Raw genomic sequence first — 24493 nt, 5'->3', positions numbered from 1 at the left:
ACTTAGATTGAACAACTTCATCAGAGGCAATGGCAATTCTATATCACATTCACACAGTATACTGGTATACATGCCACGTCCTGTTAATCTACCTCAATTTTGATATTCATCTCTGTCACATCGGCGACTGCAAAATCTCCACCTGGATGATACACTCAGAATGATCACTCAGCAACTCAACTGGTTCTTTTGCCTCTGTCGCCTTTTTTACCTTCAGCATTGAGTAAAATCATCCTACTATAGTCATTTTTCATCTTACTTGCTGCATAATGAAGAAAACTCTTTTGGGGGTTATTTTTGCTTACTTAGCTAATTTTTTCATAATCTGATTGATCCATTCTTGCCAAACTAGTCGGCATTGTTGCTTGCACTTTGTACTCCTCATGAGTAGGCTGATCACTGTGTTTTCTTTTTTTATAAGTTTGCCATTACTCATTTATAAATCATTGTACAGTGACACAATAATCTTAGATAGGTTGAAAGTGGATATTTCCATTTTAGTGAGGGTGGAGCAGAGCTACCACTGTGTGAAGTTTGTAAATATTCACAGTTGGTACATTAACAGTAGAAAACTCTGACTTTCATGTAGCCTGTAAAATGTCATTTGTATGTATATACGAATAATTGGGATGAATAATTTGTGTGTATATATGAATAATCAGGATGTTGTGGCTGGACAATCGTAGAGCACCATCATGATCATCAACAACTGCTCCCAACACTTTTACATACCTCAGTAAAGGTACAGACTGGTCTGGATAGTTGCCCTTCCTATAATGCATAGCATTATACTTGTCTGTAAAGATATGTGCTTTGCATTATGGGATGCTAAGGCAATTGATATAAATTCATTAGCCTCTATATAAAGCTTCATTAGCCTTCATTAGCCCAGTCATGAAGATACTTCATGCACAAACATTGTTTGCTTACATTGTTTGCTTTGAATGAAGTGATAAGTGAAAACTTATCACTTCAAGCAAAAAATAACTTCACCTCTTTCTGTCTTCCAATAGTCTTTTTTTTTCAGGAACTATTCCATGTTTCTTTTTTTTAAAATCTTCTGTCTAATCTCTTCACCTTTTCTGTGTCTCCATTTTGGCATTTCCTCTTAGTCTTCATATCATACTTTTTTTTGGTTCTTCATGTGAGAAGTTAAATGCATTTCTTCAACACTGTTTCAGTACATTCTTGATGTTCATATATCTTATTGTCTTTCATTGTTTTTCCCAATATTGTCTGTAAATCTTTCGTATCTATTGTTAGCCTGCTATTCTATATTTGTTAGTCTCCATGTGTGATACATAAAACAACAAAAGTATCTCAAAGTAAATTGCTTCAGTATAGTGTTAAAAGCACTGTCAAGGAACCTTGGTCTATTGAACTTCTCCAGAATATTGCCTGATTAGCATGGAAAACATGTTTTTTTACAAATATTTGAATATTTCAGCTCTTCTCAGGACTTGATCACCAAGTCCAAAACCATTAATTTGTACATTTTCTTTCCCATTGAAAATCATGTTCTCACTTATCTTACTACTGATGTATAACCCATAGTTCTGTGTTTGTATTCTTTCATTTATCCAATTTATTTAATAATGCTTCTTCTGAATATACCCAGATCACTACATCATCTGCAAATAAAGCTTTTTACCTTTCTAGTCATTGATAGTATTTAGGGCACTGTTCATCACCACAATGGACCATATTGAAAATATACCACTTCCTTGTCGTAGCCCATTATTAAAGTGTAAAGCACTGCTAAACTTTAACAAGAATGTTAAACTTTCATGTTTAACATTCTTGATCCTAACAATTTCCTCTTTTCCAAACTTTGCCAGCCCTTTTTCATGCATCACAATCAAATGTTTTTTGAAATTTAGAAATGCCACAAATAGACATTTTTCCTTGTCTCTCCATCATTTCTTTTACAGTAAAAATCCAAGTGATCTCTGTTTTCTGAAACTAAATTGCTCTTCCCGTAGGCCTTCCTGCAATTTATCCCTTATTCTTGTTTTGCCATTACTCTTTTATAAATCATTTTGTAGTGACACAATAATGTTATTCTTCTTATCTCCTTTGTCCAAATTATCAGGTATCATCTTTCTCCTGATCAATCTAAAGATTGCGCGCGCGCACACACACACACACACACACACGCACAAAGAAGGACCAGCGCATAGTATTTTTCTTGTGTGTGTGATTAATGTTTAGGCACCTTACCAAAAATGTTTTTTTTTGAATAAAGTATGAATAAAACGAACAGGAAATGAAAAACAAATGAAAACTGCTTTACAGTATAATGTTACCTACGGATTAGTCCTGCTTATACAAATTTTTTCAAGTTATATAAATTTTCAAAATAATAATATTATTATTATTATTATTTGACACCTCCAGGGGGTCCAAAGACGCATCGAGGGAAAGTGTGTCAACAGCATCGAACGATTGGTCCCCTTCCAACCGTGCTCAAACTTGCTGAACTGAGCCATTAGTAGCAGAGGCTCTACCAATCGACCAACCTTTGCCGGCAAAAATATAAAATATAAAATAGTAATATAAAGTTAAGAGATTTATTCAGATATTCTTTACATTAATTTTGCTAAAAGGGAGACTCATCTGCTTTCATTTTAGCAAAATCCTGTCACAGTACATCAATGTTGATAGACTGAGCAATATTATTTTCTATTAAAATGAGTGCCAAACCATTTAGTTTTTCTTGACTCATGTTTGATCGCAGGTAGTGCTTTATTAATTGTAATTTAGAAAATGTTCTCTCTCCTTTAGCAACTGAAACAGGCAAAGTCAATAGTATTCTCAATGTAATCAGTGAATTTGCATAGAGTTCTTCAAGGTTGTTGTTATAAATCAGATTCGCCGATTATTTTGTGTCGCTGACGCGACCCTAACAGCCTGCTAATATAACAGGCTCGAATGTCAAGAAGAATGAGTTATCAGTAGTAAGCTGACTTTTAGGGCCGGATCACTTGCATCCGATCTGATTAAAATTAGGATACGGCCCTTACACGGAACTCAACAATTAATCATAAGTTGATTTATGATACATCAAAAAATAAAGATATTTTAGGTATATTTTCGTAAATTTTAATCAAAAATTACAGTGATATAATCGGGTCCAGGATGCAATTTCAGAATTTATTTGTTCATTTCCGGGAAGGTCTGAAGGGGTCCGAACGGAAGACAATGTACATTCTTAATTATATGTACCATTCGTTGTTCGTTTAAACTCTTATCTCATATTTTTTGACATCTTTTAGGTGCCTTTTCTTCTGCAGCGCCTGTGTATATTGCACACTTCGCACACGCCACCAGCCAGGCCTGCATACAAGTCAAGTCCTGAACTACCAGAAGTTCTGTGAACATTTCCCATCAGCATTCATAATGCTGTCTTTCCATAAAACTAACTTTTGAATAATCTTCTTCTCCTTTGAAATAAACGCTGATTTTACATATTCTTTTTCTTCCTTTTTAAAAAAAGGGTACAAATGTTTGTATATTATGTGAAAAAGTTTTTTTTTTTTCCTGTGTTTTATCCAATCAGAACTAGAGTTTAGATGAGAAACACTTTTAAAACAAATATACAACATTAAGTTTTTAGTATGTCAACTATATGAAGATTATTAAGTGAGAAAGTTTGTTTTCCTTCATATTACACACAGATGCATGCAAGGAATAGTTTGCACATTATTCCAATTATGAGTATTTTTGTAAGCTGAAAGGAGGTGATTATGCCACAAGTTGTTCTGATTCTCTTTAAGAATAGAAAACATGCTTTAAAATATCCAAAGTCATCATTTTGGCCTTAGGGCATTCTTAAAGGGCAGGGCATCTTTAAGCATAGTGACGAAGGAAAAATCAGATTATGAGAGGAAAGTAGCTGAGCAGTAAAACTGAAAAAGTATGACTTTAATTATTGTATTTTTAGAAAATAAAAAAAACTTTAATGACCACTAATGGTAGGGAAGTTAAAATAGCAGTTAAAATTTTACATGCACTGATATGAGAATAGAGTTAGATGAGTAGGTAATGTTTGGGAAGTACAAGAGATGGCTGTGTCCTTATCCAGGCTCTTTCAACAGAGTACCAAGGGAGTGAAAGATAGCCCTGTTACTTCAAAGAAGTCCAAGACATGGATAGTAAATTCTACATAATTGAATATCTCAGGAATTGAGGTTAATTCTCGTTCTCACTTTCTGTGATAAAGTAATGATTGAGTTGAATACAGTTGTGAAATGGCTACACCATAAAATTATTAGGTTTATTTTCAAAGGCATTAGATAGGATACCACAATGAACTATTATGCCAAGTGAGAAAAATGTCTGTTATCTTGCAGCATTAGTTTACATTGTGATAACTCTGTACAAAAAAAAAGTAAAATTCTAAGTGTCCACTAGAAAACAACTAAAAGCATGATTATGTAATTTTGGTAGCCCGAAAATGAACAAACTCTTACATCTTGTTATTTGTGTGTCAAAATACTGAGATAAACTAAGTGATCTCATTTAGCTTATGTCATTATTTTAGCCAAGTACAATCAACTGAAAATTTAATTATTTTATATTATATGTTAAAATTATGTTCTATAAATAAAGTTCCAGATGCTGTTAAATAGGTTTGTCATCCTTTGGAAAATTCATTTATTCTATTCATGCTGCTGTATGCTATTGTGTTACTAATAGATGAAGTTTGACTTTTTCTTCTTTTTTTATAGATTTCTTGCAAACATTATGGAAGAAGTTCTCTTGTTTGTCCAGTAAGTGCTGTAATCAAAATAGATCAGTTTTTCTCTCACACACACACACACACACACACACACACACACACACACACACACACACACACACACACACACACACTGTGTGTGTTATATAACTGACTAGATTTTATTTGAATCAAGAGCATTGCTTTCTGCATTCAGAGATTTTTTAATATTGTGAATTGTGGCAATATATTTTTGAAAAAGAAAAAAAAATTGCACTAATCAGTAGTATCACGAAGAAGGTAATTTGTGTTGTATTTAAGTTCTTAAATGAGCATTTCAAATATTTCATTTTCTTCTTTTCCTAAAGCATTTAGACATTTCCTTCTTGTTAATTGGCCTTTACTTTGTGCTAAATGAAATGCTAAGAACTCCTGAAAACCAGACTTCCACATGTAAAAAACAAAAAAAGCTTCTGACTTGACTTCCAGTCTTCATTTTCCACATAATTCCCCCACCTCCCTCTCCCCACAGTAGAGATATACTTGGACTATAATAGTATTAGCTTAATAATAAAACTTATTATATTTTCTTGTGAATACATGTGTCTGATAAACTTTATTATATCACCGGTGTTATCTTTCTCAGTTCTGTCCATCCATTGTGCTAATGTACTATAGGTAAACTTATAGTACAATAAGCACATTAAAATTTTGATACCATGTACAAGAGATCAACATAAAATTACAGAACAAAGATAACCAAACAAGTGAGATCATCCTGAATTATAGTTGTAAGATAATTTGTCCAAGCAGTGAGATCAGAAAAAGGAAGGAATAGTTACAATATTTTGTCAAGACATCATAATCTATATTAAATTCCTTTTATGAACTTTCAAGGGCTGGTACTATGATTGTACTGCATGAAAATATTACCTGATTACTTTCTTCTTATGAACAGTTTTTCTCCAGTTAGTTAGACTGTTATCTGTTAGGAATAGAATATTGTCACATCTTATATTTCGCTCTTCTCACTCTGTCAATCTACTGAGAACTTCATCTCCCTCTGGGTTTTCCCCAGAGGGAGATGAAGTTCTCCCTGTGGGGAAAAAAAGATAAAGTTGATAAAACTTGTTTTATCAACTTTTCCAATAAATCCTATTCATAATATTTTCATTTTTGAATATTATTCCACTATTGATGCCACTGTTCACTCTCATAGTTTTTCTCACAACTCTTGTATCTGTGGTCTCCAGTCTTTGATCAGTTTATTTCTAACCCAGCTCCCAGATACAAAAATTAAAATTGATTTCAACATTGTTTTGTGTACAGCTACTTCAGGATTTTGGAAAATTGCTCTCTTATTCCATATAAATTTATTCATTTAACTCCCTACTCTTGAGGGAACACATGGTCTTCCCCCCACGAGCTCTGAAGACTACACACTTGAAACGGCTCACACCCTGTTCTAATACGATGATCCTGATCTTATCCCATAATATCCTTCTCCTTCCCCAAAAATTTCTATTTTCACATAATAATAAATTTTGTTTAATCCTTTATCCAAGTGTAAGCAAACAAAGTTTGCACCTGAAGTATCTTCAGAACTGAGGCAACTCATGGTAAAGGTAGACCAACCTCTCATCACTCCTTGTCTCAGTATCTCCCATAATGCAAAGCACATCTTGTGGACCTGTATAATGCTATGCATTAAGGGAAGGGCCACTACCCAGACCGGTTTCGACCTTTAATTGAGATCTCATCAGTGGGAGACAGAACCAGAAGTGGTGATACTAGGACAGAAGCAATGGAGAAGTCATATTTACCTATACAAGTTGCCAAAAGGTGTACCACCTTATTATTAAATTACTCTGGATTTAGAGAAAGATGTTGAAGTTTTTTCACTTGGTCAGACTATAATAAATTTAGTTTAATCCTTTATCTAAGTGTAAGCAAACAAAGTTTGTGCCTGAAGTATCTTCAGGACTGAGGCAACTCTTGGTAAAGGTGGACCCTTGTCTCAGTATCTCCCATAATGCAAAGCACATCTCCTTGTGGACATGTATAATGCTAAGCATTAAAGGAAGAGCATCTACCCAGACTGGTTTCGGCCTTTATTGAGGTCTCGTCAGTGGGAGCCAGACTCCTAGGAGCCACTGACGAGACCTCGTTAAAGGTCGAAACTGGTCTGGGTAGTGGCCCTTCCCTTAATGCATAGCATTGTACATGTCCGCAAGGAGATGTGCTTTGCATTATGGAAGATACCGAGACAAGGAGTGATGAGAGCTTGGTCACCTTTACCACGAGTTGCCTCAGTTCTGAAGATACTTCAGGCGTAAACTTTGTTTGCTTACACTTGGATAAAGAATTAAACTAAACTAAATTTATTATAATCTAACCAAGTGGGGGGGGGGGGGATTTCCAACATCTATTTTCACCCTCATCCCAGAGTATTCTCTGAGGTTTTCAAAAAAAGTTCACATACCTCATGCCTCACCAATAATTCTCCCACATCTCTCAAACCCTATTTTTTCCAACCCCCCCCCCCCTTCTGTTCAGTCATACTTCCTTCCTTCAACAGCAGATGAACGTATATCGCCATACACCGGGATGTCGCTGAAAAAGAAGACAGCCAACAACATCCTACAAAGGTATGCCCGGTTTTTTTCATCCTATATATTCTTTATATCTGTCCATATAAAACATCAGTAATGCCTGGGTAAAAAACCAATGACATTATAAAAAAGGGATACTCCTAAACAAAAATAGCCATAAAAATAATATTTACATAGAGGAGTAACATCATATTTTTCCCAGAAATAATACCTATCATTGGATAGCTGAATTGAATATCTACAATTTTGATATTAGTCCTAATATCACTTTCCTTCATAATGTGATCCATATAGATAAAAAAAATAACAGTGGAGATAACATGCTCTCTTGTCTCATATCTAATTTTATATCAAACCATCTTCTCATACCACTTTTAATTCTACACTGAGTGGCCACTTTATTAGGAACATCTCGCCATTTATGAAAATGTTGAGTCACATGACTGCAGTTGCTATTTAAATCAGGCAGAAGATGTCCAGTGGTGTTTTTGATGCATCAAAATGGGGGTAAATGGCATGACAACTTACCTAACTTTGAGTGTGGTGTGATTATTGTTGCCAGTATTTCACAAATGTCTACTTCTGAGCTTTCTCATGCACAACAGTGTTTATGGTGTACCAATAGTGATGTAATAACCATACAACTTCAATCCAGCAGCAGTTGGATTGAAGTTGTATGGTTATTACCAGACGGTAATAAGCTGATTGATGCACAAGGTTAGAGAAGATTGGCAAGGACTGTGAAACATGTGAGGAGAGCCAGAACCAGTCAAATCAGCTCAGTACAGTAGTGGGCATGTGATGACCAAGAGCTGGACAGTCAACAACTGGAAAAATATTGCCTGGTCTTTGAGTCCTGGCTTGTACTGCATCGTGCTAATGGCAGTAATGAAATGAGGTCATGGACCTTCCTGTAAAGTAGCAACAGTTCAATCTGGTGATGGGAGTGTAATGGTCTGGAGAATGTTTTCTTGGCACTCATTAGTCCCCTGATACCAGCTGAACACCACCTGAATGCCGCAGCCTGTCTTAATGTCATCACTGATCATGTTCACCCATTTATAAATGCAGTTTACTCATTCTCAAATGGGTATTTCCAGTTAGACAGTGCACAATGCCACAAAGCACATAGCATGTTAAAGTGGTTTGAGGAACATGACAGTGAGTTTCTTCACTTCAGTGGCCAGCTCATTCCCCAAACCTCAAACCCAATAGGGCATTTCTGGGATAAGGTGGAATGAGCAATTTGCAGCAGCAATGTGTTATCAACCAATCTGCAACAATTGAGCAATGCCATTGTGACAGCATGGACAAACATCCTGGTGAAGCGTTTCAGACATCTAGTTGAATCAATGCTGCAGAGAGTACAAGCTATTCTTAAGGCAAAAGGGGGATTCCACTCATTATTAAATGCTGTTCCTAATAAAGTGGCCACTCATTGTAATTCCTGACTTACAATTCAAACATAGGCTATGTATTGATCAATTTAATGCTCTATTTACATCACATAATTGTAATGTCTTGAATAGCTTTTTTCTTGGCACTTTGTCATGCCTTTTCCAGATTTACAAAACTTAAATACATGTCCTTGTTATATTCCCATGATTTCTAAATTCCCATGTTATATTCCAGAAGTTGTTTTTTAGGTTTTCCTTCTACAATTTTTCTAATCCTGTTTTCAAGTATGCATGCATAAAATACCTACTGAGATTTCATGTAAGATTTTGAGTTTTATTTCCCTTTTTTGATGTGGTCTTCTGAATTATGCACTGCAGCCAATGTAAACTTTAAACCTCCATATTTGAGCTTTTCTGGTCAAATAACATATACTACTACAGCTGACTTTCTGCATTAAAGGTTTTTTATCTTGTGTATTGATAGATACTCCTGATTGTATTCCTTCTTGAATATTTTCTATCACTGTTCTGTCACTTATGCTTCATTTAAGTAATCTTTCAAAGTAATTGCTCAAGACAGCTAAGATATCATCAGTTTTTCAGAAGATGTTTATCATCTCAAATATTCCTATTGTACTAAAACTTCCCCTATTTTTAAGCTTTTTAATAGCCTTCAGAAGATTTTGTCATCCTCCTAATATTTATTTTCTGTACCCTTATTGAAGTCTTCAGATGACTTTTGTTTAGCTACTTTTACACAATGCTTTGTTTTCTTACCTTTTCTTTAAGTCAGAGCACGTGCTTATGACTTACTTGCTAAGAACTTTTGATATGCTTTCTTCTTTTCCATGACTGTCTCTTTAGCTTCCTATGTCCACTATGGAGTTTTGATTTTTCTTTCTTTGCAGACAAGTTCAACACATGCCTCTCTGTTTTCTTCAGGATTTGTCACTGAATCTTCAGGGTTAGGTTCCTGTTTTCAAACTCATTCATTTTTTCTGGAATAATATTTGAGTCTATAACTCGCCTCTGAAAGCTGGTCCATTTGAGTCTTTTTGAAACTTTCTTATACACTTTTCTTTTCAATAAGATGTTGTTTCAATAAGTTACATCCTGCTCAAAATTAAATGATGACTTTCTGCTTTAAATTCTTTGTATATTCTTGTGTCCTGAACCAGCATGAAGAAGACATTGCTATCAGCAGTAACATAGTCAGTGAGCATTTTCTTATTTTTTTTATCTTCTCTTCATGTGAATTTGTGCACGTCTTTATTAGTAATTAATAATACCAAGTTGGAACTTACTATTATTAATGACTAATCCATCTTTGGAACAAATATCCAGAAGCTACCAATAATAACTCCATTATTATTAGATTTTGCTCCTTTCTCTAAATTTTCTCAAAACATTTCCTACTCTGCTCTTGAGATCTCCAGCATAGACAAAGTTTTCTTTTTTTTTCTTTGTCATATATTTGGAGTATTTCAGATACTCCTTTATTGGAGTATTTCATCCTGGAGAAGTAAGTTTTAATACTAGATGGATAGAGCAGGTTCAAGGTTTAGAAGTGCAAAAGGAGTGTGTGTTCCAAATACTGAGTACTCTGGATGTCAGTAAAGCTGTGGGACAGGATGGTATTTCACCACGGGTTTTGAGAGAATGTGCTAAAGAACTGACAGCTCTGTTGACCTGGCTACGGGAAAGGTACCCAAGGAATGGAAGGAAGGTAAGATAGTGCTGTTGCATAAGGGCTGTAGTAGACTGGAGGTGTCTAACTATAGGCCAGTTTGTGTTTCATCAGTAGTTGTTAAGATCTTGGAGAAATTAGTGAGGGACCATATTGGGCAGATGAGAGTAATGTTATCTGTGAAAGTCAACAGGGATTTGTTAAGGGGACGCTCTTACTTTAGTAATATGATTGCCTTTTATAATAAAGTGACAAGAGTAGTTGATGAGGCCTTGTTGGCCAAGTGGATAGCGTATCTGTTCTCCAGCCCAAAGGCTGCAGGTTCGAATCTTGCTGTGGGCATGGATGTTTGTGATTGTCTGTGGAAATACCAGTGGCAGTCAGCAGTAGATACCGTTGGTGTACTTGCAGTCAGTTGGTGATTGAATGGTGGAGACGAAGTTGTGGTGTAGGTGCCCTCCCTCAATAAGTCCTTGGACTCCCTGGAGGTGTCAAATAATAATAATGCCTTTTTTTTTTCTTCCCCAAAGGCATTTGACAAGGTGCCACATGATAAGCTGATGTTTAAGTTGTAGCACATGGGTTTAGATGTCAGGTTAGTTAACTGGATTCAGGATTAGCTGTCTGATAGGTATCAGAGAGTTGTGTATGGCGGGGCATATCAAGTAGTCAGAAGGTTACAAGTGGGGTCCCACAGGACTCGGGCTCAGTACTGGGACCTGTATTGTTTAACCTTTATATCAGTGACATTGTCAATGGATTGCAGAGGGATATTCAGTTGTTTGTAGATGATGTGAAGCTGGGAAGGGTTATTAGTAATAATGCAGATGCAGCCCTGCAAAAGCATTTGAATAAACTAGACAGATTTATGAATGAATGGGATTTGGTTTAATGCAGCAAAATGTGAAGTCTTGAAGTTTGAGATACATTGATGGGAGGCTGAGGCTCCATACTCGATTGAAGGAACTGTACTGGAGGAAGTAGGGAAGACAAGATCTGAGGGTGATGATTGATAGAAAACTGAAATTCAGGGAACATATTGCAAAAGTGGTGAAGGTAACCCAGAGGATTGCTGCAATACTGAGGATGTTGACCTGCAGAGATAAAAGAGTTATCGTTCCATTGTATAAGACCCTGATCAGACCACACTTAGACTATTGTTCTCAAATTTGATTCCCAGGATTTGAAGGGGATAAATTAACTGTGGAAAGGGTACAGATGTGGATAACAAAGATGGTTTCAGGACTGTACAATGTTATTTATGAAAATCGGCTGAGGGAATGTGGACTGCAGAGTTTGGTAGATAGAAGAAAGGGAGGTGATATGATCGAGACTTTTAACTGTTGAGAGGTAGTTACAGGGTTGACACTGGGGAGTTCTTTTGCTTGGTGGAACAGCGCGAAGGAGCAATGACAAGGGGCCATCCCTGGAAGTTGCAAAAGGAAGCTGTGAGCAAGAGGGTGAGGAGTGATTTCTTTGCATGGAGGGTGGTTGAACCGTGGAATGCATTGCCTGATAGAGTGGTGGGAGCAAGAATGGTCAATGTTATAATAATAACAATATCCTCTCAAATGTTTAAAATAAATTCCTTTACTTCCTCTTTAGTAAAACATTATGTGGAACCTGCCCGTTTTTACAATATTTGATATCTGCCATTCAAAATATTATCCTCTAGTTTGTTATTGAATTCTATAGCTACGTCTGCTTTCCATGGGCAACAAGATGTGTTAATCTTGTTGCTGTTATTTAGAGAAATTTCATCTTTGTCTTCTTTGTTTCAATAACATTAATTATGGTGACCTGGACCTGGTACTTCTCTCACTGTTGTATGTTCCACTTTTCCATTTATGCTTTTTATGTTGATGGTGCCTTTCTTAAATTTTGCTTATATTCAGTTGGAGTTTGTTCCAGTTACTAACTTTTCACTCTTTGCCTGATTCCCTGACAAAAGCAAAAGCAATGGGAACATGTTTGATCCAGTGATGTCAAAGCCCATGTGAAATTCTGTCATGTTGTTTGATTTAAACCAATAAGAATATAAATTGGGCAGCTAAATCCCAAACTGTCAATCCCTTCTCATTTTTTCAGTATCCAGATAGGTATTTACCACCTCATGGCTTATGACATTTTAGTGAATTTCAATGGTATTACAATTTAGTCCTATCTTATTACTTCCAAGAAAGATACTACTTTACTCTGTCTTACTTTTAATAATCTTTCGATATCTTCCCCTTCGGCTAACTTTAATATCTGCCTTTTCCTGGAATACATGTATTACATCAGTAGCCCAGGGCTCAATCTCTTTAAAAACTTTGCCTTTTTGTTTGTTAAGGAATTAATGTATAGTGCTTACTGAAAATTATGCAGTTAGACATTTTAATATGGAATATGTTCATCGCACTCATGTTGTACCATGCTTAGCACCAAGTGATTCAGGAGTTCTTGAGGCAAACTGGCCCCACTCCTCCTTCAGAGCAAGGATATGCTTGTTTGTATTCTGGAAAAGAATTTCAAACAGCAGTGCATCTCCCTATTGCATCCCAAATGTGTTCTATGGAGTTGAGTTCTGGGGAGTGTGCTGACCAGTTGATTAAATTAATATCTTCGGTCTCTAGAAGTATCTTCACTGTTTGTGTACAGTGTGGTGTGGCATTGTTATCCATTAAAATGAATTCTTGACACTTACAGCACCACAGAACAATTGAACATGATGTTGAAAAACTGCATTGTAATATCTTTTGGCATAGTCCCTTTTTCCAGCACTTGTAGCTTGATGTATCCATTAATCATAATGACTCCTGCACCGTGTATCTATCCCTTTCAAAACATTTTCGCGATGGTAAGCAGTACCACTTTCACACCAGATCAGGTGTCATCTAGAATCAGAGGAAAGACTAAACTGACTCTCATCTGTAAAGAGTACATCAGCATATTGGTGTCTTGTCCTGTTTTTATGGATACAACACCATTGAAACTGTGGCCTGTGATGAGCTGTTGACAAAGGGATGCAGACTACAGGCCTACTTGTCGCAGATCTTGCCACATTTTGTCTAGACATCCACGTACCTCTGCCTGAATGGAGCTGACCTGCCATGGTGCATCGATTACATTTTGCTGTAATAACCAAAAGGGTGACCTCTTAGCAAACATCTTAGCAAACATCCATTGGTTTGAAATGCTGCTCTTAGCTTGGATACAATGCTATGTGATATTCCAAACTCTCTTACAATATCAGTAATGCTGCAGCCTCCTTCAAGTGTGAAATCATCTAGATGATGTCTCTGAGATGTTACAAGACATCCAAGTTTGGAACTTTATTCCTTCATGAAAAGAGGGTTCTTTAAATGCAATTCACTTAGCACAGCCTTTTATTCTGTTGAGTGCTATCACGCGACCCTTTGTGGGCAATTTGAATATGCTCGTTCTTAGGTTTAGGACACCAGTGAATGTGTTGTATCATTATTATCCCTGTTGAAAATTAAGTTAGATTTTCATATTTTAGTTAATAAAATTAGGTTACTCATTGTAATTTTTGTTTGATACAGATGTGTCATTGACTGAGTTATTTAGTTTTTAAGTAGACCTTGTATTTTTTTGTTTAAATGCAATATTGTTGTATGACATCGCATGGTAGAGTAATGGTGACAAAGACGTGATTGTTGGGTGATTTTAATTTGTATAATTTTGTGCGGTACAGTGTGTGTGTGTGTGTGTGAGAGAGAGATATTTGTCACAAAAATAAAAGAATTTATGGAAGGAGAGTGATGAAACTGGTGAGCAAATGTGCATTAAGTGTTTTGAGAGCGAGTGCCAATTGGGTGGTGAGAACGAAGCAAATGTTAGAAGAGTAAGCAGTATCACTGGTAAAATGAAAAATATTAATGTCAGCATTAATGTTGAATGTACAGTGGTGGAAATACAGGAGAACGAAATGGACCTAAATAAGGAATAGCATGCTTGCATGTTATCCTTCAGAGCAGCACAAAGTACGAAATGAAAAAGTTGCAAAAGTAGCAAGAGATTAGCAGGACTGAGAAGAGAAAGAAGCAAGTGGTCCAAGGTGAGAATTGAGATCGTGTGAACAAACAAGAAAAACAACATAAGGAGAAAATTATGTACAGTCTTTATGATCACAAGAGTACTTAACAAAAAAGTATAATAAATCATGTTTCCTTAATGCAGAAATCAATGATCATATCATGCCATCCAAATGCAAAAAAGGTAAGGTGAAAGAACTAATTGTTTGGTTAGTACTAATGAACTGAGAGGCAAAAAGTATTCTATGAGGGAGGATGTGAAGGAGTTGTTGGGCGAAGCAAAATTGAAGAGTGAGAAGGTGATGATAGCCTCCTGCCATGCTATGATAGAAGCAAATTGAGGAGGAGGGAGTTGATAGCAAATGAATCAATACACAGGTTGTGCAGAAGGAATGATGTAGGATTTGCAGACCTATGGTCTGAGTTTGACAGAAAGAAAGATTTGCTGATGGACTTCAGCTAAATGGTTTTGGTGTCAGGTGTCGAGAGAGAGAGAGCTTTGTTCACAAAGCATACTGACGCACAAATTCAGGAAAACTTAAGCAATTAGGTTGGTTGTCAGTGTGTGTATGTGTGTGTAAGTGACTCATGAAGTAAGTGAGTGTGAGTATGACCAACAAGTGAAGATTCTAGTCTTCCAGGCAAAAATATTGAACAGGGTAGTTAATTCAGGAAATAAAGGGTGATTAGGGGAACAAAAGGTTGCTACAGTTTCTATACATTAATGCCAGAAGTCTCAGGAACAAGAGGGAGGAATTTTTAGCATTACTTAATACAACCTTGCCAAATGTTTTAGGCATTAGCAAGACTTGGCTGCCAGCAGATGATGTAGTTACAGGAATAGGATGTGAAGGGCTGAGTCTGATCAAATGCTCTAGAAATGTCAAGAACAATTATGTGAATTTCTCCAAACCTCTGAATAGGAAATGAAAGTCCTAATCTTTTATAAAATACTGATGTCTCATTCCTTTATAACATCTTTAATATATATTATAATATATATATATATAAATATATATCTTTAATATATATATATAAAAGTTCTTCTGTGGTAGTTACATAGCAGTGCCCTTTGAATGGCAAAACATGATTTTAGATCTTGTCTAGAATGGCAAAGAACCTTTATAAAAGTTTTTAAATTGAAGATGAGTCATCCCATCTCATTATTTAGGTGGTACAGTTTTTCATTTTTTTGGGGGTGCTTAAGAGTCAAAGCTGTATAACTGAGAGGAGACCTCCACATAGCCTTTAAAGGAATGCAGAGAACCGACCAGGGTTTCTGACCTAATGTCCAATCCTCACCTTCTCGTGGTGCACCCTGTTGGGTATCTACTTTGATACTGAATGAACGAGAATGGGCTGGCAATTTGGGATTTAGCCGACCAAATTGTATTCTTATTGGTTAAACCAAAATAAAAAATGATGGTACAACATGACAAAATTTCATGCCGGCTGGGGCGTCGCCCGGTTAAACAAGGCCCCGTTGTTTTCACCAGGGCGAACAGCGAAAAGTCAGCTACTGGAACAAGTCTGAAAACAAACCCCAACTCAACATCACCAGAGTTAAAGATCGGTACTATCAACGTAAGAAGCCCGAATGGCAAAGAAATGGAGCTAGCTGAGGAATTAGATAAGTACCAGATCGACATAATAGGGGTGACTGAAACAAAAAAGACCAAAACTGGTGAGATCTTTCTGAGCAATAAATACAAAATGTTATATTCAGGCAATGACAATCAAGGAAAAGAAGGAGTAGCCATAGTATTCAACACAAAATATGAGGCTAATCTTCTTGAATGGCAGTCAGTCTCAAGTAGAGTAATGTGGGCAAATATGAGAATGGGGAACTGGACAATGAGACTTATTTGTGCCTATGGTCCCACAGAAGGTTCTACTAAGGTAGAAGTGGAGGAATTTTTTGCCGCTTTAGAAAAAGCAACTGACACAATGAAAAAGGAAAAGTTGGTCCTTGTGGGGATCTAAATAGCAGCGTAGGAAATGATTGTGAGACATACAAAAATATTTTGGGAAAATTTGGAGAAAAGAGCAAAGCTAATAATAATGGCAAATATCTGTTGGATTTCTGCTCAGGACATGGACTGGTTATTACTAACACCATGTTCCAACATAAAAATGTGCACAAATTCACATGGAGAGAAGAGGCTAGGAATAAGAAAAGTCTCATTGACTGTGTTATTGTTGATAGTGATGTTTTCTCCCTGGTGCAGGACACCAGAGTGTACAGAGGATTTGAAATTGGAAGTGATCACTATTTAGTCTTGAGCAGGATAAAATTGAATTTCATATTGAAAAGAATAACATGTAAGAAAGTTTTAAAGTGAATAAAAGTTGAGCAGCTCTCAGATGTGAACTGTAGACTAAAATACACAAAGATTATTGAAAAGAAAATGAAAGAGTTTGAGAACAGGAATCAAACTTTGGAGATTCAGTGGCAAACTCTGAAGAAAACATTGATTGATTCTGCCAGAGAGGCATGTGGTGAGGTTGTGTGCAAGGATAAAAAAATCAGAACTCCCTGGTGGACACAGGAAGTTAAAGAGGCAGTGAAGGAAAAGAAGAAAGTATCAAAAGTTTCTGGCAAATAAGTCAGCTTTTACTCTTACAGAATACAGAGACAAATGTAAGAAAGCTAAACGGTGTGTAAAACTAGCTAAACAAAAGTCATGGGAGGACTTTGGCAACAATATAGAAAATAAATATCAAGAAGGTGGCAAAATATTCTGGAGGTTGTTGAAGAAGCTTAGGAATGGAGGAAAGAGTGCTGTAAAAGGAGTTAGAGATGATAAAGGTGACATGAAAACGGGAGAAAAAGATATCCTTGAAGTATGGAGTAATTACTTTGAAAAACTGCTAAATGAAACAAGCAGTGATGACAGCACAGTGATAACAAAACACTGACCAGGCATGCAGTCAGGAATACATATCCATACTTCAAGTCCTACTGAAATGTGGAAAGGCAGCAGGAATAGATGATATTCGACCTGAAATGCTGAAGTATGGTGGTATAAAAGTCTTACAGTGGCTGCACTGCATAGTTCAGAAAGCCTGGACAGAGGGACGAATTCCTGATGATTGGAGTAGAGCTCTCATAGTACCCATATATAAAAAGGCAAATGAAACTGAATGTGAGAATTACAGAGGTATTTCCCTACTGAGTTTTCCTGGCAAGATCTATGCAAGTATACTTGAGAGACGGTTGAGAAGAATTGTGGAAGAAAATCTTGGTGAAGAACAAGCTGGATTCAGGCCAAATAGAGGCTGTCAGGATCAGATCTTCACTTTACGACAAATAGTCGAGAAAGCATGGGAATATAACAAAGATCTGTATTTAAGTTTTGTCGATTTGGAAAAGGCATATGACAAGGTGCCAAGAGAGAAGCTATTCAATACGCTGCAGTTATATGGTGTCAATGGGGCATTATATGAAGCAATACTTAGTCTTTATTTGAGTTGTAAGTCAGCAGTTAGAATTGAAGGAAATACAGGAAGATGGTTTAATGTTAAATCTGGTGTCAGACAAGGATGTACATTATCCCCTCTGTTATTCATTATCTATATGGATCACATTATGAAGGAAAGTGGTATTAAACCTGATATTAAAATTGGAGATGTTAATGTCAGCTCTTTGCTTTATGCGGATGATGTTATACTTCTAAATAAATCTGCTACAAGTCTGCAAGATTCTCTGACTAAATTGAATAGCTGTTGTAATAAATATGGTATGAAGGTCAGCAATAAAAAGACAAAGACAATGAAAATAGGCAGAATCATTGAAAATGTCAACTGTGTTGTGAATGGAGAATCTGTGGAACAAGTAAAACATTTCAGCTACTTAGGCATGATTTTTACTGAAGATGGTAAATTAAATATAGAAATAGACAACAGAATCAGCAAAGCTGGTATGGTGGGAAGTCAATTGAATAAATTCATATGGAATAAGAGAGAAATTAGTCGGAACACTAAATTAGCTGTATACAAGACAGTGTTCAAACCAGTTTTAACTTATGGATCTGAGAGCTGGGTCAGAAGTAAAACACTTGACCAAAGACTAGAGACCGCAGATATGAGAGTTCTGAGAAAGATTAGAGAGGTGAACAGATGGCATCAATGGCAATATCGTATTAAAAATGAGGATATTAGGAAAGAACTTGACATTGTCAGCATCCAGGAATGCGTTAGCAGAGCTAATCTCAGGTGGTATGGTCACTTAAATAGAATGGGAGAGGAAAGATTAGCAAAACAAGTGTTCTCTGCCAGGTTGGCAGGAAAACGACCCGGAGGAAGACCAAGATATAGGTGAATTGATACGGTACAAATTGCCTTAGAAGATTGAAATATAAGATCTGATAATGTTGGAGTCTTGACAAGTAACAGACTGATTTGGAGGAAAATTGTAGATAGGACGTTAGTAATGATGTAATTTTTTCATGTAGTACTGTCATATCCTGTACACCCCTTGAGGGTACATGGCAGGAATTTGATGATGAGTTTTTCATTTTGATCACTCAGGTTATTTCATGTGACAAAACAAGCAGTTTGGCAATAAGTTGAATACATTGAATTAACTGATCTAATACACAGGCTCGAGACTAGTTTTTGCCCATAATTCCAAACAGCAATGGTACACTGCATAAACCTGTAGTCTTGATCACAAGGTTTGAATACCAGATGACTGGGAATTGGATGATCATCTTATTAGTTTATAACATGAGAATGAAATTTAATGTGAGAATTATAGAGGAGTTACTTTACTCAATGTTCTAGGAAATATTTATTCAAGCATGGATGAGAGAAGGTTAAGAAAAATTATTGAAAGTAAATTAGTTCAGAACTAGCCGAATTTAAACCAGATAGGGATTGCTATGACTAGATTTTTATCTATCAGATAGTTAAGAAATTAGATGAGGTTGTCTATTTCAGCTTTGTTGATCTTCTAAAAAAAAGTAAAGATACCAAGGTACAAAGTTGCAAAACACCAAATTTGTATGTTGTAAGTGGAACCATATGCAGATCAGTGTATAGCTTATGCTTAAGTTGTAGCGCTGCAGTTATCATAAGATGTACAGGAAAGTAGGTTGACTTTAAATCCAAAGTTAAGCAGAGCATGCTATAATTCACTGTTATTTTATCATATATATATGGACTTCATTAAGGAAACCTTATGTTCAATTAGGAAGTGTTATTTTTTTATACTGTACAGATAACATTGTCTTCTTAAATATTGTCCACAAATCTACTACAGAATTTTGAGGCCTTTAGCCATGTTAAATAATTGCTGTGATATGAAGATTAGAAGTAAAAAGAATAAAACTTATTCTCTTCTTTGCCATTTAAGTACAATTTTTAGTGAAGATGGCAAGTTTTATATGTGATAAAATAAGTAAGGCTGGTAAAATGGGAAGCCAACTGAATAAATTTTTATGGGATAAGAGAGATATCACCCAAAATACTAAGCAGTATCCTTCCTTCCTAATTTATGCTTATGCATAGACCTGCACTTTGCTGTGCAAGCATTCGAAATCATGTGCACTGGAATAGACTGCTTATTGCTGTAGTGTACTACATCTGTATATTGTGTATGTCCTTCTGGTCAGTTGGCTTGTTTGGAGGTACAAAAAATCTGTTTCTGGGAGACAAACTCTCCATCTCAATATGAGACCAGCTAACTCACCATTTGATTGAAAACACCTAATAAAGGTTTCTCACATTATAGACAGGATTCGAACCTGTTGTCTTTCCAACCATAGTTCTTGTCTAAACCAACTAAGCTATGGAGGCAGTACTAAGCAGTATATAAACCAGTTTTAATGTGGAAATATGAGGACCAGTTAGAAATAAAACCTTTGATCAAAGGCATGGGACTAGAGCTATACAAGTTCTAAGGAAAATTAGAGAAGTTCAAATTTCATCACTGGTGGGGCCGTTTTAAAACTTAACTTATCAGAAAAAAAACTTGGCATATTAATATTCAAAAATGTGCAAGTTAAGCTGAAAAACAAAAATGAAAGATTACCACAACAACTCTCTAAAGCAAAAATGGCAAGGAAAAAAAAAAAACCAGCATGTGGATGCACTTGATGGAGTTAAGAATGTTTTAGAAGTTCAGAATGTTAGAACTAATCAGAAATTACTAATAATAGGCTAATTTCAAAGAAAGCTGATAATTAGAAACTGGTCATCAATCTTAATGTATGTTTTATAAATGAAAGATGCCAAAAATTATATTCAAAACAATGTTTGCCCATAAAGTATCTTCACAACTGGACTACTTGTATATAGAAGCTAATAACTTCGTGTTATTTGTCTTAGTATAACATAATGCAAAACACATCCTTTCAGGTGTGTGTGTATAGTGATAACTTAATTTATGTTTGACTGTCATAGTATCAACCAGAAAATGATGGCGATGATGTAGTCCTGGAAGAGAGAAAATATCACTTGAATTATGAAATCATTTCCAAATGCACAAAATTTTGGTATTAATAACTGTTTTGTTATCATCAGTTTTCAGTATAGCAAATGCTGGAATAACAAATTCATTAACTGTTACAAACTACCAAAAAGCCTCACCAAAACTCTTTATATGCCTAATATCATGCTGAAGGGAATTTGCTATAGGAGCCTTTCAAATATAACAAACTATTTGTGTGGTCCAGGCTTGCTGTAATGAGAGCTGCAAGTATAGTAAATTTGTATTTGCACTGACAAATAGTGAACAAGTAAAGTAAATTATTATAACAATAAGAAATTTAACATTTTTTAAATTAGAAACTTATGTTTATCTTTAAGTTTTCATTTTTCATTTTATTTCACAGGTCTGTAGTGTGCCAATAAAGCCTGAAGAAGAATTTGTAGCCTTAAGTAAATTAAGTGACCACAAATTTAAAGTAAGGTAAATTGTTTTTATAAACATTGGATTTTGAATTATTTGAGAACTTCTGGTAATAGGTTTATTAATTTTAAATTAATAAAAACACAGTGTATTCTTTCTCTTTCTTCCTTTTAAAAGTAGGATATAGCAATGTGTGGAATCCCAGAAGGAAGAGTCAACAATTTAAATTTTAAATAAACTCATATAAAGCTAAAAATGATTATCTAGGAAAAGCAATTGGTATGTTTTTACTAGAACAGATTCATTGCTGTTGTTTTATAATAGTAGCAGAATGACTAGGTATTACTTGTTAAAAAGTATCAGCAAAATGTAGTTTTATTATTATTAATAACAAATATGTATATTTATTAGAAATTAGTTTCTTACATCTTAAAACTGGAAGTAATTATGATTTATCTAAATAGCAGAAATTGATTAAGGGATTGATATTAGATAGTAAAATTATTCTCTTAACTTCATTGAGAATTTGAAGTTGCATGAACCTCGCTAACTTGAACTTTCATATTTGATGTAGAAATATAAGTTGTAGCCAAAAAGTAATGAGACAAAATTCGTATAAAATCGTGTATTTGATTAATCATCTAATACATTGCCATCACCTTCACATTTTTTTCCAGTGTTCCTTCCACATGGTATAACAGGATTGGAAAGATGTCTTTTGTTAGCTGATGTATGGCCCCTGTCACAGCTCTTTGGATGTTTCTACAGTCTCAAAATAGGTACCTTTCATGTTGCTCTTGAGCTTGGGGAAAAGAAAAAAAGTCATACAGAAACTACCCAGATGAGTTCCAGTGTATTGAACACAGTGGAATGCATTTTTTGGCTAAATATTTGCAAATTGACACCACAGAATGAGAAGGTGCATTGTCATGATGTAAGATCTAATCATTCGCATTCTCTGGAGACACCTGTAAGATTCATTTTAGCAACTGTTTAAGGATTTCTTTGTAGTAAATTTGATTGACAGTCAATGTTATTATTCATTCTACTTGCACATTGCTCATCTTCCACTCTGTCTGTCCCCTCCACTTAAACACTTGAGCACATGATAAAGAATCAATACCATAAAGCCTGCTTAAGTTTATTGAACATTTTCGTAGCACTGTTGTTCAGTTTAACACAAAATTTAATCACACAATGTTGTTCAAGATTTCGCTTCTTCATTTCTTGGTGAACATACTAAAAAAAAAACACAAAAATTCAACTGGTGTTGACCCTACCAATGAGAAACTGATACTGGCAGAAAGAGCTGGAATTGCTCTAATATACTACATCATCAGCAGATCAACAGTGCTATCAATTTTTGCAATAAATAAAGTCATTCCATTTCTGCTAGACCTTGTATATATGTTTATAAATGTTTATCTTTAAACCAGTAATGATTACTTTTTTTTTGTCACTTTTGAATGCATACAGACTGTGTGATGGCAAATGCTGCATTTTTTTTTTTTTTTTTTCTTCTTAATGCTAGTGCAGTTTTAAGGAAGTCCAGTATAAAACTGAGGTAGCTTTCTCACAGAATATGCATGTATCATAGTGTTGATGTTTTTTATAAATCATTCATTCCATTTCATTTTCACTTTTCATTTAATTATCAGCAGAAGAAGGGTTTTGGAACAGTTCTTCTTTTGACCAGTAGCAAAAGTTGGCTGATTTTGAGGAAAATTCATTTTGAAGGTGTTAAATTATGTTAACCCAGTTATTTATTTGGCTATAACAGTCATTCCATTTCTCCTTGTACCAGAACCTCATTGATATTAACAAAAGAAGAGCATTGAAACAATTGATTTCATTTGATCAACAATGAAAATTGGCTGCTTTTCAGAAAAATTCATTTTGAAAGTGTTGAGTTATATTAATTTAATTATCATAATCAAATTCCTGAAATGTACCCTCTTGAAGTGTGTATGTTATAATGATAGTACAACATGAAAAGCTTTGTGTGTGTGTGTGTGTGTGTGTGTGGAGGTCCCATAGAAGAGAGAAATTTTCCTATTGAGTGCTCCAAGTAAGTAAGTAATCCAAGTAGCATAAGCATTCTTAAGGAGGGAAAATTGTGGAAAGGAAACTTGAAGAAGAAAAATCTGAATTTAGGCCAAAATGAGGTTGGATCAGGTTTTCTCTAAAATACATAATCATAAATATATGATTATGTATTTTAGTTTTGTAGATCTGAAAAAGGCTTATGAAAGATGCCAACAGAAAAGTTGTTCAGAACACTAGAATTAAATGGTTTAAATAGGATGTTATATCAAGCAAACATAGTCTGTATTTGAGTTGTAAATCAGTTTGAAATTGAAGAAGGTGCAGAAAGATTTATGGTTTGATATAAAATCAGGGGTGAGAGAAGGAGGAGATAGTGCCTCCACTGTTATTCATCATCAACATTTATCATGTTATGAATGAAGGTGGCATTAAACCTGATATCAGAATTGGAGATGTTAATCTTGTCTTTTTTTAGGGATACACTGAATATTCAGTTTTGCTTTGTGTTTGTTGAGTCATTGTATTTTCCAGATATTTGACTTCATTAGAAAGATTTGGTTTCAGCCAGTTGAAGCAGAAAAATTCCCATTACTTGCATCATAGCAAATGCAGCCAGTCAGGAAAAGCCTCCCCTTATCTTGCACAACTGTTTAAATAGAAGGGTTTTCAAGACTAATGAGTAAATTTATTGTTCAGTACAATTTCTCAAAAATTTCTTTCAGCTTTAGCTACCAGCCTGTTCCTGAAAAAAAGTTTTTTTCAGAAGTCAGACATATTTATGAAGAAACCAAACATCCAAAAAAATGCTGAAAAATTCATTTTCCTAAATCATAATTTGTTGTGAATGCATTTTGATTATTAATTCATAATTATTCTCTATATTTCACAGTTTAAAATAAGTTCCATTAATATTTTTTGAAGAAATAAATGCAATATTTTATTTTGATTTTATGCTCTATTGTTTTTTAAATACAGTGTTCTCTATGAAATGAAATGATAGTTTTATTATTTTGAAATGGAGGGTATTATGGATCCATCTATATTTTATAGCCAGATATGGAAAGAGAGTGAAGTTTTTTCTAAAATTTACCCACAAGCTTATGAGAGCAAGACCAGAAATTCATCTTTTATTAATGCATTG

At 35.1% G+C, this 24493-nt stretch overlaps 1 protein-coding gene across 5 annotated transcripts in view; it reads left to right on the top strand.

The window, feature by feature from the left end:
* Positions 1 to 24493, top strand: part of LOC150093095 (uncharacterized) — a 390523-nt gene that overhangs the window by 225237 nt on the left and 140793 nt on the right. For all 5 annotated transcript variants that reach the window (XM_090413295.1, XM_090413299.1, XM_090413294.1 and 2 more), the window contains 2 exons: positions 4731 to 4772; positions 21290 to 21366. In XM_090413295.1, coding sequence (XP_090269421.1) covers positions 4731 to 4772; positions 21290 to 21366 — 119 coding nt within the window. The remainder of the gene's footprint in view (positions 1 to 4730; positions 4773 to 21289; positions 21367 to 24493) is intronic.

Source organism: Typopeltis vanoorti, chromosome 24, assembly GCF_054136105.1.
Source record: "Typopeltis vanoorti isolate ZY-2024b chromosome 24, IOZ_Tvanoo_1.0, whole genome shotgun sequence".
Classification (NCBI taxonomy): Eukaryota; Metazoa; Arthropoda; class Arachnida; order Uropygi; family Thelyphonidae; genus Typopeltis; species Typopeltis vanoorti.
This window is presented reverse-complemented; position numbering and strand designations above follow the sequence as displayed.